The sequence below is a fragment of the Cupressus sempervirens genome, chromosome 4 (genome assembly GCF_028749045.1).
Source record: "Cupressus sempervirens isolate cs-2001-9-10 chromosome 4, ASM2874904v1, whole genome shotgun sequence".
In the NCBI taxonomy this organism is placed as follows: domain Eukaryota; kingdom Viridiplantae; phylum Streptophyta; class Pinopsida; order Cupressales; family Cupressaceae; genus Cupressus; species Cupressus sempervirens.
The window spans coordinates 663,626,548-663,642,191 of record NC_143121.1 but is presented as its reverse complement, the minus strand read 5'-3'; the positions used below and the strand labels follow the sequence as shown (position 1 = coordinate 663,642,191).

The 15,644-nt window shown below is 34.8% G+C and overlaps 1 protein-coding gene across 4 annotated transcripts in view; it reads right to left on the bottom strand.

The window, feature by feature from the left end:
• Window positions 1–805: 805 nt before the first annotated feature.
• LOC149563007 (AT-rich interactive domain-containing protein 3-like) overlaps window positions 806–15,644 on the bottom strand; it is a 78,545-nt gene continuing 63,706 nt past the window's right edge. For all 4 annotated transcript variants that reach the window (XM_089826446.1, XM_089826445.1, XM_089826447.1 and 1 more), the window contains 2 exons: window positions 1,535–1,627; window positions 806–1,418 (listed from right to left, as the gene is read on the bottom strand). In XM_089826446.1, the coding sequence (XP_089682572.1) occupies window positions 1,317–1,418; window positions 1,535–1,627 (195 nt within the window). In that variant the 3' untranslated portion in view covers window positions 806–1,316. The remainder of the gene's footprint in view (window positions 1,419–1,534; window positions 1,628–15,644) is intronic.

Below are 15,644 nucleotides of genomic sequence, written 5' to 3'. Positions count from 1 at the left end.
ATCATGTAATTATGTCCATTTATCTTTAGTTTGCAGGCAAAAACCAATGATAAAGATAGAAATATGCCAATGGGATCAAATATGCCTGGAGTTATGTGGGAGTACGTTAATTTCAAAAATCATTTCCAGTTTCAAATTTCCGGAATAATGATTTCGGACCTTCACTTCAGGAGAACACAGATTTTCTTATTTCATGTATAGTATGATTCTGTTAACATGTATTCATAGCTTTCTAACTACTTGTAGTGGAGACTAATCTTTCAAGTCATTCTATATCAAAATCAATGCACTGGGCGACTTTAAACCCATAGATATTTAATCTTTGTGGGATTTGACCGATGTAATTTTATAGTCATCTTAAGATTAACAAAAGCTTTTCATATTATCATTGGTAATCATTACAAGGCCACGGCACTCACTTAAAGTGGAATCGCCTTAAAACATATGTTATAGGGTGCGGATGAACCACAAATATAATTCCCACATGGGGCTTTTCACCCTCTACCACTTTCCTCATTGACAAAGCTTTAGGAGCATGCAGTGTCTTATTGTCTTCCCACATGTAAGCAGAGAGGTGGGCATCGTCATCTTAAAGAGTTCTTCGAAGTTCAAACAATCTATATGCTAAATTCAACTAAATATCAATTGTAGCCCACGAAGATGTCAGTGTATCTTTTTTTGTGGTACATGGTCATTTCATTTCCTTTCTTACATTGGTCATCAATTAATGCATCAAAGAAACAACATTAGCAGTGTAAAATCACTCAGATAGCTCATCTCACTGCCTTCCTCTATGACAGTAATGTTCTACAACTAAATAAGGACTGCCATATTCACTCACAAATGTCAAGGTAGGGGCGCTCACTCCCTACATTAAGCTGTTTTGCACATCATTACATTACCCTGTCTATACAGCAGATTATGATACATGACATTAAAGAAGTAGATGAAACAAGCCAGCGAGTAGTTGAGCCACTGTGATGACCTGCATCAAAGCTTGCTTTACAATGCAATGCGGGGGAGTCCGCATTAAACTATCTCATGCTCTTCATTATAGCATTCAATAGTTTCACTAAAGACTACCAAAACTCAAATGGTAGTCCCAATGTTTCATAGGAAATTCGAAACCAAAGATGAGCAAAATCCCTCAGATGCAGTGATTTTTTTCTGATATTCCTGATTTTGCTTTGCTTGAAATAAACCCAATTTGCTTCATTTGATAAGTTTGCATCAAATGATCCGTTTTCATAAGTCTCTTCCTTTGAGCTTAACATCAAACAACTTATGAAGAAGCTGAGATGATACATCACACACTACTAGTCGGACTGTTCAAAAGGAACACGAACAAATAGCTGACCATGAAGAGTAACCACAGCTGATGTTTGATGGGAATCAATCCTTGATGGCAAGCTAATTACCTGAAAGAATATATTTTAAGAAATTAATTGCTTGCAAAGAAAGAGAGGTTCAGGAAGGTAATGCTAGAGATCAATGTGTTATAATAAAAAACTGTATGTCAAAAACAAAATTTCACCTTTTTGAAGGAGGTTACTCCCCATGGATTGTCAGGTTGCTCAGGGTCACCAGAAATAACCAAGCGGCCTGCTGGATCACACTGAACGCGGACCTGCATAGGCAAATATGAAGATGACTTAAATTCTTTGTTTAACACTGTTCAAACAAGCAATTATACAAGTGTTACATAGTGTGTACAAATCTTCTATGGGGCTTCAACAAACACAGGAGTACTCCCCAATGTACCATACTACTTGTGCATACAGACTCACCATACTAAAAAAATGCTTCTTGCTTTATAATAAAATTATATAAGTTATCATATTTCGAATCATATCGAGTATGTTGCATATGCCAAAATATTTCCAATAATATCAATAATAATGTTTGGAGTATTCCCCAATGTACCATACTTGTGTATACGGACTCAGCATACTCAAAATGCTTTTCGAATTAAAAGATTTTTTTTATAAGTTACCATATTTCCAATCATAACAAGTATGTCTGATATGCCAAAAACCATTCAAGTACATCAATAATAACGTTTTTGCATCAATTATTATAATAACATTTTTAAGTTGCCATATTTCTAATTATATCAATAATAATGTTGAAAAGTTGCTTGACAACAACTAATTGTCCAGTACTAGTCAAAATTAGTATTGCTCACCTTCATTTCAATAATTTATATAGCATCTTCCTGTGGCATGAGACAGTATTTTAAATGGTAAATGGTGTTTAATCAGAAAAAATCAATTTGCTGATAAATGTTTAATGGTAATGTGAAGTCACCATTCAAAAAAATCACAGAAGTTAACGAGGTAATTCCTTGTGAATTAATAACAAATATCAATATAGAACAATACATATTGCAGAAAGAGGTCTCATTATCTTAAAGCTACATCAGATTATTCGTACTCTGCTATGCCAGAGGAAGAAGCTGCAAAGCTCGTCTGTGAGCCCCTGACTTGGGCAGTATATGATTAATGCAGTAAATTTGCATCAATCACTAAGCTATGGCTAGTGCAAGATACAGGGAATAGCCCAGAAAACAGTGTGTTACAAGTTCAATCAACTGCAATACAGTATAAATTATCTTTCAATTATTTCATAAAATTAATTTCAATAATAGATTCACATGATTTTCTACTCCTGACCAGGGATTTCGTACTTGATGAAGATAAATGCACAGGCAAGAAGAAAAAAGAAAATATATATATATATAGATAGATAGATAGATAGATAGCATGTAATATTTACTACACTTCCAAAATAAAACAGAATTAGATGTGATTATTCCAACAAAATCTCGGTTCTATTTTTTAAGTGTTGCCCATGTCAGAAAAGGGGGGGAAAACAAAAATTTTGTGTTATTGATCTCAGGTCTGCTTGCAAAATAGTGAAGCATAACATTGATATTTGAGTAGAACATTGAAAAAAAGAATGCAAATACTTTTTATAGAATATGAAAATGGGATGATAAAAGATGCAAGGCTGGATGAATTATCTACTAATAGGCCATAATGGTCACAAAGCTATAGGTTGACTACAGTTTGCTATAGGCACTAGCAAACTCTACCGTTTTGAAAACATGAAAGAAAGAACATAGGTTGACTACAATACTTTCATGAAGAACAAGCATGGGATCTTCTTGGTTGTCCACTGGAAAGGAGACAACTGTGTACTGATGGAACTCTACCTTTTCCAAAAGATTAAGAGTCTCCATTTGAGTAATAGGGTTGGAGACTTATCACCCACATCAAACAAGAGCATGGAATCATACATTGTAGGTACAAGGGTAGAAGTGTGAGTGATGTCAAAACTTGAGATATAAGATGTTCATATAAGTAGATGAAGAGGCAATGAGATTTTGATTTTTGAGAACAAATGTATATGCATATATACTATGGAGATGAATAAAAGATGTATACATATTACACACAGAGGCATAATATTAAGTAACAATGATCATCCGTAAGGAGTGTCTCCAGTGTAATTTTATTTTTGGCATGATCAGTAAGAAATATTTATTTTATCTTATTTGCATAAAGCTTTAGAGTTAAAATATTATATAGTTTCATCCTTTATAATTCTTGTTTTAATTTTATAGATAATTTATATGATAGATATGTGGATAGGCTCATTTATAGCATTTTAAATCATACATCATAGATATTGTGAAATATTTAATTGCTTCTGAATCTATGTCTGGTTTGTCTTCGAACCACAGCAGTTAAAATCAAAGTAACAAGACTCGGACTCGGCAAGGGTAACTTGACTTGTGACCCAACTTGAAGTCACCTGTGACTCGACAGTGACTCGGCAAAGTGATAAAACCTTTGAAATTTAGAAAAAAAATTGGATTTAAACTAATTCCATGCACCAATTATTGAGTAAAGATTAAAGACACAATAACATCATAAAATAGAAGGTAAATTGATCACATACATAACATACATCGATTACGTAACTACAAAGGCAAAAAAATAAAAGATCAGCCGAGTCAGATGAGTCAGCCGAGTCACCCTGGTCGAGTCAGGTGAATCAAGCGAGTCAGCTCAGTTGACCCGCCGAGCCAAGGTCACAGGTCATTTTGACCCCAGTGAGGTAACTTGACTCGTTGACTCGGACGACTCGCCCAACTTGCGACGAGTCTCCTTACTATGGTTAAAATACATTCTAGACTATTTTAAAATTGTGTTTGTATATTTGATTCGTCGCATCTTGTTTAATAAATTGTTTATAATTGATGTGCGTAGAATTTTATAAAGTTGTATGTTTTAAACTTATAATATTGACTCTATCGCCCTTCGGCACTAGTCTTTGTATTATTCAAAATTCGCAATCTATACACTAGCAATTATTTCATATCTTTCCTTTGAAGAATTAATATATTCTTTTGTTGCATTAATCCATACTTATCCTTATTTCAAAAATATTCATATGTTCATTTGTTATTCTTAACTCATAATTTGCAAATTTGAAGTTTTCTATAATTCTTGTCATTTGGAAAACTTCCATTGTATTCATGTTCTAACCAATCTACTTTAAGCATCTTGGATTTAAGGTTGTTGTCTAGGATCAGGTACACCCGCCTTGGTTTTGCAGAGCCAGAAGCACAGGGGATTTCGATCACATTGATCAGTCCCGTCAAGTTGGCCATAATCGGTTGGATATCCCAACATCGAGTTGGTAAGACTTGTAGAATTCCAATTTGCGGTTTTGGGAACCAGCAAATTGACGTTGCAAAATAAACCCTAAGAGTTCCTAATTGTAGACTAGTAAGAGTTAGAATTCTATTTTATTTATTTAAGTATTTTGATATACTTAAAATTCTAAATTGATAAGCTTTTTACAATGCATTTAATTTCCTTGAAGATTTTGATCTCTCTTAAATTTTTTATAAATCTTAAATTGTTTTATAAAGATTTGATCTTGTAGAAGCATTGTATGTTTTTGTTAAAGCTTTTTTTGTAGATTCGATCTTTGGTGAGGTATAGTCTATTGGAAGGAAGAACTCTTTTTTTTTTTAAGATTATTCATCTCCTCCATTTGGAGGTGGCGACTCTATTGTATCTTGATTGGTACTTTAACAAAAGGAGTGCCCAAATCATTAGTGACTCTGTTGAGGTAAGTGACTCAGAGAGATGTACTTTTCTTATTCTTGAAAGAGCAGACAATGTTATTACAAAATGTTCCAACCAAAGAAAAGGAAACAATATTTTCCAAGTGAAGATAGACCATTAGACCTAGGAAGATTCATATTCAATGATCCTAATGGCTTATATTTAAGACTCACTTATTGCACCAAAATTCTATGGAGATGGCAATGAATGTGCTCTCAATCACTTGAATGCTTTCTATAGATTCTTACATGCATACAAGGTGGATTTGGAAAGTCATGCAATGAGGCTTTTTGTAAGAACCTTGAAAGATTTTGCAAAGGAAGCATTTGACCTATTGCCGACACAAAGTATTTCATCATGGCGGGAATTGAAGGAGTGGTTCCTTGCTGTATTTCATGATGTGGGCCATTAAGAAGAGATGTGTTATGAATAATATGAAGATCAGAAATGCAGCATGGAAGAGGATCCTGACATTTCTCCACTTGATGCCTTTTTCAATTTGGAAAGATACAAAGGCGAGACTTCAGCACATTTGTTTTTGAGGATGCTAATGCTTATCATGAGATTCCATCAGACCTCAAGCCTCCTTACAAGGAATTTCTTAAAAAAATTGTCGAGAATCTCGCCAAAGGACCCTGATGTGAAGCTCCTTCTTCAACTATGGGAAGAAGCTGTTAAAGATGAAGAAAAAGATACCAAAGTAATACAAGAATGTGCTGCTTGTGATTCAATGTATGTGCAATTCATTCCTCTATTTTACTTCTTATGTTATAACTTGTAAGCTGAGAAACTATAAATACTTAATGGCATGGAGCATCAAGAAAGAACAATCACACAAAATTGGAAGATTCGTTGTACTTTCACAACTATCAAAAAGATTATAATGTAACAAAAATACAGTATTCTATAATTCCAGTATTCGATAGTATGTCCAAGGGACATTCCCCAATGGGTGTTATGCTATTCACATAGATGGGCATTGAGGGGCAGGTGGAATAGGACAGAACGCCCCTACCCTGACCCCTTCTCTTCTGAATATTTGTGAACGACTCTACTCAATCCTTTTTTTCTGAAAATATGGAAATATCCCAACACTTGCAGCGACCCCAGGGATACCTCCTCACTACAGAAGACATCCCTTGAAGAAGGATGCAAATCCTAACAAATAGCACTTGCTAAACATGAATAAGATCATTTAATTTTAAAAACCCTAAAATCACCATAACAACAGCAATGCACAGAAATGCAGCTGAAATGATGTGTATGATGATTTTCTTAATGATCCTTATCTTCAGATGCTCGCTGCTACAGCAATTACTGTTATTTTGAGGCAAATGGCAGTGGATTACAATACCCAAATCTATGATATAATGTCTTTTTATCCATTTAACAACTGTGGTAATAATTCAACTACTGCTATTGCTGGACATTTGGATGCTGCAATCTGTCTTATACAAAGCAACCACAGTGAAAGAAGTATAACAATAGCTTACGATAAAAATACAGGAAGGGCTAAGGTGGATAAATATGTCGTAGTTGGTTAAGATGACAGGTATAAAGCTGTAATCCCAAAAGAAATGGGAGGAAAATACAAAGAATGAGCACATATAGTGGAAAGGCACACAAGATGAAATGACGTGAAAAGATAATGGAAATAACGATGGTAGACACGCTATCAATATTTAAGTCAATATGAGAGGTGGGTGTAAAGTGCTCGTACCTTGCACCCTCCTTGATATTAGTCAGAGAGGGATGGGATGGAGCAGGGCACTATAGGTGCTGATAAGCCTCATATAGGCAAAAAAAAAGAGTGATTTTTGAGGAATTTTGCTGAGTTTTAGTTTATTAGTATTTTGTAAGGTTATTTTAGACCATTTCCAATTATTTTCCAAAGTTGCATGTCTTAAGGCTTTAAATTGCAGAAGTTGCTGAAATTGGCAAAGTTGTTAAAAACAATATTTTTGCAAAAAAAAGGGAAAACCCATGCATAATAAGTTGAAAGATCACCCCATGAGTGTGGGTTAGTTACATTAAAACCATTGACTTAGAAAAGCCTGTAGGGCTCCATTTGTACAGATTGATCAAGGTTTGAAGTGGGTTTTCAATAATAATTCTCTAGTTTTCCTGCTTTTTCTGAGTGTCAACAGTCTGATAATGGCTCATTTTGATTAATTTTTCTTCATACTCATGATTTCACATTGATTGGGGTTGATAATACTCTTAGTCTACATTATTTTGGCATTGGTCTCACATAATTTCATTTAGTTTTTTGACTTAGATATCGTAACTTCTGTATTGAAGGATTAAAAACCCTACCAGGGTAGCCTGTGAGCTTGTAAAATATAAAACTTTCATTTGGCACGGAGGAATATGTCAAAATCTTGTATATAAGTCTGTTTTTATATATTTTTCATTGTCCCACAGATGCAGGGTTTGAGGAGCAGGTTCACAATGGTTTTGAGATGAAAGAGGACTGATATTTCATATGTATCAATCAAAATAGTGAAGGTTTTCAGCTTGCATGTGTGAATGGTGGATGAATATTAAAGGATATGAGTTTGGGGATATTGAGGAGATTGAGTGGGAAACTAACTTCATGATCTTACCTTGACAGAAGCTTTGGTGTGTGATAAACAATTCTCTTTTTATGACCGTCACTGTGAAGGTGACTCTGACAGTTATAACAGCAGCATATAAAACTTTTGTAAAACACTATAAATTGTTTTTATTCAAGGTTACATGCATATAGAAGATGTTCCTAGATGTGTAAGGACCTAAAAGCTTAAAGACTGCAAAAAGATATCATTCTTCCATTGGGTTCATGCTAAAAGTTGTGGCTGTCCTAATTATGTCTCAGATTAGTAGAACTCTGATTACTGTATATTTCAGAGCTTTTTACTCGTGTACAGAAGGATTGGGGTAAAAATGTTATATGGTTGGAAAGAATATTGAGTTTAGTTTCTTTGGCTTCAAGTTTTATTGATTTTCATTGAGAAACGAGTAAGTTATACCTGCTTTTGTAGGGACAGCCTGTTCAGATTATGGTTTCCCAAAATCTGCAGTCTGAACAATGTGTTGTTAGAGCTATGTATGGTTGACTAAGGATCTGCCAATTGGTTTGTGGGCAATTTATTATGTTGTGAACATTAATCTTATCAGGTTTCCACAATCCATTTGAAATTTTTTTTTAAATTTGGATTTGATGGGTTTGAGTAGCATTATTAGAATATTATAATGTTTCTATAATGGTCATCTTAGTTTAGTCTTCAGTTTTTTAAGTAATTTCTATTTACGTCTTTAGTTCACAATTGTTTCTTTTAGAAACATCGTCTTTGTAAATCTATAAAGTATTTGCATCTCCTTTGTTTAATACAACTATAACAACGTCGATTTACCATAACATGGTATCAAAGCAGGTCAATGGGTTTCATAAAATTTGGCAGATTTTCCGAGCCACTTTTCATCTTAATTTTTTTCCAAACATTTCTTTTTCAATTTTTTGAAATAAAAAACGTTGGTATTTTATGAAACTTTTGTGGTTCATCATCGAAGATTTTTGCTGAAAATCACAAGCCTCCTTGAAGGGTTTGATCACGTGGTTTCTGCAAGAGTTTGATTTTCGAAGGTTGCATGTACTTGCATATTTGTTTCATGTACTTGCATGTTGCTTGCATGTGCTGGTTTACCATGCAAAGTCTCGTGTGTTGCCACCATTAAATAATTTCTTATGAGTTTTCATAATTTTTTCCTTAAAAATTCTCATGGGTTTCTATAATTCTTCCCTTAAAATTTTCTAATTTTGTAGTTCACAAAGTGGTGTGGGATTCCTTTGTGGGTTTATAATTTTTCCTAAAAAATTATCTCGTAGATTTTGTTGTTTTTCCTCAAAAATGAAGCTTTGTATTCTCTTATCTGTTTCTCGGATTCTATTTGGTTTTGATTGATTTTCACCTCAAGGATCATGTTGAGTTTTGATCAATTTTTCACCTCAAAAATTGTGTTTGGTTTTTGTCGATTTGTCTCCTCAATAATCGTGGTTTTTTGCAATTTGTTTTGGAGCATCATGCTCACCAACAAAATTTGGAGGGTTTACTGATTTTTCCTCAAAATCGTGCTAAATGTTCTCAATGTGTCTCAGTCTCTAGAGAAGAGCAGCTCTGTTATCCAACATCAAGTTGGATATTTTGTGATGATTTCTAGTTAGATGTTTTGTTGATTCTAAGAGGGTTAGTGGCAAACTTATCTCGATGGCAAAGTCAGTGGTAGGCTCTTGTCTCTTGTTGCAAAGTATTATAAAGGAGACACCCTTCTTTGTTCTTGTATGGACGAATTTTGGCTTCTTGTGATGAACATTTTGCAGATCTAGGGAGGGTCTCAGCAGTAGCAAAATGTTTTGAAGAATTTGTGACCAAAAGACATCAATTGGACAGAGAAAATTAAGGAATGTTATTAGAATATTATAATGTTTCTTTAATGGCCATCTTAGTTAAGTCTTTAGTTTATTAAGTAGTTTCTATTTCAATCTTTAGTTCACAAACATTGTCTTCATTTTAGTTGTAAATTGATGTTATATGAGGCTTATCAGCACATATAGTGCCCTGCAGAATTATGGGATTGGACGACCATGAAAACTCTTTTTGGTTTGTTGGTCACTTCGGTTATTCTATATGGATGTGAAGTGTGGGGCGGTAGTATGTCCAAACAAAAATGGCAATAGGTAGAAAGAATTTAAAAACACTTCATCACATGCAATCTTAAAGTCAAGACCACGATGCCATATGAGATCTTACTGGCAAAAGTGGGTTCCTTTCCATTAGAAGTCGTCGCATTGGTCCGGATGCTAAGCTATTTAAAGAAAACCCAAGGTCTAGAAACACATCCCTAGCCCAAGCTAGTTGTAGATGAAAAACTTGTTAGGCGAAAAAGCACATGGATGAAGCAAAATGACAAATGGATGTGAAAATGGGATATCAACATCCATACTTAGCCCGGATAGCATTAAAGAAATAAAGTAGTTTATCATGGAAAATTTTCGCAATATTTTATGGACAAGGCACATAGTGTAGAAAAAATCTTATTACATTAAAGAATTTAACCCCACTTCTAGCTATGATGAAAAGGCCTATATAAGAGCACCTATTAATTGGAAAGCAAGAATGTTGATGGCTCAACTCAAAACTAGTTCACACCGGCTGCGATGTGAAACTAGTAGATGGCAAGTTCCAAAGGAAGAGTGGGTAGACAAAACGTGTTTATTCTGTAATATGGGAGCAGTAGAGACTGAGCAGCACTTTGTCAAGGATTGCCTGGCATACAGTGAGATCAGATCTGGTTATACAAAGATATTACAGAACAAGGACTTCAACTACTTATTTGAGGAAGATCAAGTGAAGAGAACAACGGCTCTGATTATCAAACTTCAAAGAAGGAGAGACAAGTTAACCAAAACTTTGCAGCTAGATTAGTTCCGCTCCTACCTTGGGGGGGTGATCGCATAGGTCCCATAGGCTATTTTAGCCTTGTGGACGTCATTATAATCTATCATATCATCCGTCTCTGACTAATATCGAGAAGGGTGCAAGGTACTTTAATCAGTAAAAAGAGGAATGGTCACAAGAGATGAGAAGGACCAAGAGGAGGAAAAGAAAGAAAGGAAGGGGGAGAAGAAACCATAGAGTAGTTGGATTTAGAAGAGGAAAGAATGGTCAGAATGTTGAAGATTGTCGAGGAAGATGGTTCTAAGGTGAATGTGGATTTGCCTTTGTATGGAGGAAGTATAAGTGGTGAAGAACTCCTCGATGAATAGGAGCCATGGATAACTACTTTAAGTTTTAAGAGATACTTGATGTACAAAAGGTGAAACTCACCAAGACTAAATTAAAGACCATGCCTCCCTGTGGTAGAATTATACATAATATGAAATAAGGACATGCGGAAAGTCCATAATAAGTTCATGGGACAAAAAGATTGCCAAACTCAAAGTCAAATTCTTGCCTAGTGACTATTCCATTCAGCGATACAAGAAGCTTTAGAAATTGAGACAAAATGAGATGGATGTTAAAATTTACAAAGAGGAGTTCTACAGATTATGTGAGCCAACCATGAGGAAGATACTTAAATGGATTGCAGTTCAATATACAAGATGTGCTTAGCCTGCCACTCCAAAAATAGTGGAAGAATGCTTCCAACTACCACTAAGGGCTGAAGATAAGTTGAAGAGGAGACAAGAGAATGAAGGTAGAGAGCGAGCAGATCAAACTTCAAAGGAAGAGGTACATTTGCAGATAGAGGACAAAACAAAGATCTCAGTGTGAATCAAGTGAGGCACAAAAATCACTTGGGCCTGAAACAAGAGGAAATTTCAGAGGAAGAAAACCCAATTTCAAGGGCAGATTTGGAGGTCAAAGAGGTGGATCAACTGCAATAAGTTTGCTATCCATCAAGCTTGGTGATGTTATGAAAACAAGGCTACAACATCATGCAATGGAGAAAGAAGAAATTAAATAGTCAAAGTGAAGGAAAGTGAGAGTCTAGCTTCAAATAGTCAAGAAGTTTCTCCTGAGGTTGGAGAGTCACTTCTAGTGAGAACATTGATTAAAGTACCAATAGAGAAGGAGTCACCCCAAAGGAAATCACTTTTTAGAACCACATTTAAGAATCAAGGAAAATGTTTCGAAGTAGTGATTGATTATGGTAGTAAAGATAATTTAGCCTCTATGGAAATGGTAGAAAAGCTTAAACTGAAAAGAATACCTCATACAACTCCATTTTAGTTTACATGGTTGACTAAGGAGCAGCTGGTGAATGAAGAATGTTGGGTGGATTTTTACATTAGAGGGTACAAGGACAAACTAATATGTGATATCATCCATATGGATGTTTGTCGTATTTTACTTGGTAGACCATAGTAGTATGACAGGTATGCTTATCATGATGCAAGGAAAAACACAGATGTGATTGAAAAAGATGGAGTCACCTTTACTCTCACACCACTCATGGATGAAAAACCTATTTCAAAAGCTAGAAACAATGTGATGTTGGCAGAAGAAAAAGAATTTTTGAAATCCATAATCCATTTGGATCGTGGATTTTAGCGAGAATTGGAGTTCAAAATTCTCAAAAATTCCTAATCCACTATTTGGGTCTGCAAAATGGGAATTGGAATTTGGAGAAATGTGGATTTGGTATCCTCATTTGACCCCCAAAACAAGAATTCCATCTCCCCTCAAAATACTTGTTATTTGGAATTCTGGTTTAAATTCTCATTTTAAATCCCATTTTTTGAAAATGAGGATTTCAACTAAAGTGAAATTTAATTGTATTTGACATCCAGATGCCCATTTGGGAGCACCTATTTTTGCACATATTTCTGAAATTTAATTGACTTGTAACCGAGAGAGTGAGGCGTTTCAATAAATGATACCCTTTGCATCTACTTTGGGCACCCTTTGAACGCCATTTTGTAAAAATTAGCAGGTGTCGCTTGAAGAAATTAGAAAGATTATTGCAAAAATTTCTATGAATACAATTTTTATAAATTGGGTGAAAATTTTTGGCTATTGTTGCACTTGCTCATATGTTTGGATTAAATAAAATAACTAGTACTGCACATATCTAATTTCTTTCGTCTTTTTTTTAACTTTTTCTTGAATTTTTATTTTGCAATGAACATCGACATTTTTGGCATGTGTGGAGTTCAAAGCACCATGAACAGGTCCTTGAAAAAATTGGAGACATGAATCTCCTTTTTCACTATAACTTTTATATTCATATTTTGAACCAAACAAGCTTGGAATACCAAATTCCGAATATCAAATATTTTTGGGCTTGAACCAAACAATCCCTAAATAAATTCCAAACACCGTAATATGAATTTCAAATTCCAGAATCCCAAATCAAGGATTTTAGATTCCAATTCCTATATCATATTCCAACAACCAAACGGCCCATAAAGGAGGATAAAGTGGGGTTTCCTATCCTCATCAGACCCAAGACTGTAGCAGCACCAAAGAAGGTAAAAAAAGTGTCACAATGAACTTCCACGTTCACTCCCACCTATGAGAAACAAGTCATTTTATTGACTTCATTCCTGGAGCTAGTCTACCCATCAAGGCAGTGTACAATGTCACCACAACAGATTGAGATCAACAAACAAATGAAGGAATTGCCTGAGAAGGGGTTGAACAAAGAAAGCCTAAGCCCTTGTGTAGTACCAATTGTTTTAGCACCCAAGAAAGATGGTGGATGGAGAATGTGTATCGACTCCAAGGCTATCAACAAAATCAAAATTAGATATAGATTCCCAATACCAGGGATTAGAGATCTCATGGATTGTTTGAGTGAAGCCACTTACTTCAGCAAGATGGATTTAAAGTGTAGATATCACCTAATCAGGATCAGAAGTGGAGATGAATGGAAAACTGCTTTCAAAACCAATGAAGGACTCTACAAACAAACAATAATGCCTTTTGACCTTTCAAATGTTCCTAGCACTTTTATGAGACTTATGAATGATGTTTTGAAGCCAATTATTGGTAAATTTGTAGTAATTTACCTTGACGATATATTGATTTATAGTTCTAGTAAGGAAGAGAATTTACACCATTTGAATTTGGTTTTGAAAAGATTGAATGAAGAATAACTAATGATCAATTTGAAAAAGTGAGTTTACAAAAACAGAGCTGGTTTCCCTTGGATTTGTGCTCACTAATGGTTCATTGAAGATGGATCTTAACAAGGTGGAAGTTATTTTAAATTAGCCAACTCCTAAATCAGTTTTTGAGGAGATAAGTTTTCATGGTTTAACAAGTTTTTACAGGAAGTTTATAAGAGATTTCAGCCATGTGTGCACTCATATTTTGGATACTATAAAAGCTGAGAATAGAAGGAAGTTTGTTTGTCCTCCTGAAGCTGAAAAAGCTTCCAACATTTTTAAAAAGGAGTTACAGATAAGATTGTTCTTGCTTTACCTGATTTTAATAAGGTCTTTGCCATTCAGTGTGATGCAAGTGGTTATGCTGTAAGGGCTGTCCTTAGCCAAGAAAACAGACCGGTTGCCTTGTCTAGCAAAAAGCAGAAGAATTATTCATCATATGATATAGAAATGTATGCTATGGTTCAAGATTTTTAAAAATGAGACACTATCTTCATCCTAGAGAGTTTGTTGTTTATATTGGCAATCATGCACTTCAATTTTTGAATAGCCAAGATAAGTTCAGCCATAGGTACATGAAATGGGTGGAGTATCTTCAAATCTTTACATTCATTATCAAACACAAGAAGGGGCAGTCCAACAAGCTGGCAGATGCATTGAGTAGAAGGGCCATAATGATTCAAGAGATCGAACTGGACAGTGTGGCTATTGAATCTCTCAAGGGTATGTATGATAATGATGTTGATTTCAATTATATCTACAAGTCTTGTAAATAGTTTGATGGTGTCTATCATAACGATAATTCTGATTTTCAGATTCAAGAAGGTTTACTGTTTAAAGGAGCTCAATTATGTGTGCCCATGTGTTCTATGAGTAACAATCTAATCAAGGAAAAGCAAAGTGGTAGTCTTGCAGGTAACTTTGGTTTAGATAAGACTTTGGAACAGCTGAGAAGGAAATATCATTGGCCTAAAATGCAAAGTGATGTAAGGAAGTTTATAGAAAGGTGTGTTATTTGTCAAAAGGCAAAAGGAACTAACACAAATGCATGTCTTTATCAGCCTTTACTGATCCCAAGTAAGCCATGAGAATCTATAATCATGGTCTTTGTACTAGGTTTACCTGCAACACCTAGACGATTTGATTCAATTTATGTTGCTGTAGACAGGTTTTCTAAAATGGCACACTTTATATCATTCAAGAGCACTAATAACGCTTCCTATACTGCTGGTTCGTTCTTCAAGTTGGTCGTAAGAATTCATGTTTTGCCTTTGCATATAATTTCAGATAGAGAAAATTTGTTGGTCATTTTTGGAGAACTTTATGGAAGAAGCTTGGTACTAAGTTGAGTTTCAGCTCAGCTTATCACCCTCAAATAGATGGCCAACAGAAGTGGTCAATAAAGAGCCTTGGTAATATCCTAACATGCTTGACAAAGGAGCATTCAACACAATGAGATCTGATTTTACCTCAAGCTGTGTTTGCTTACAATGAATCGATAAACAAAGCATTGGTAAGACTCTTTTTGAAGTAGTTTATGGTTTACAACCTAAATGAATGTTTGAATTAAGAGGTATCACTGGTATGGATAAGAGGAGTGTTGAAGGAGAATAATTTGTTGTGTCAATGCAAGAAATGTTATGGTAGATTCATGTTGTTGTAGTTGTATTAAACAAAGGAGATGAAAGCCCCTTATATAGATTTACAAATACGATGTTTCTAAAAGAAACAATCATAGACTAAAGAGGGTAATAGAAATTACGTAATAAACTAAAGACTAAGTAAGATAACTATTATAGGAAAAATTATAATATTCTAATACCCTTTCTTAATGGTCATTGTCTTTTAGT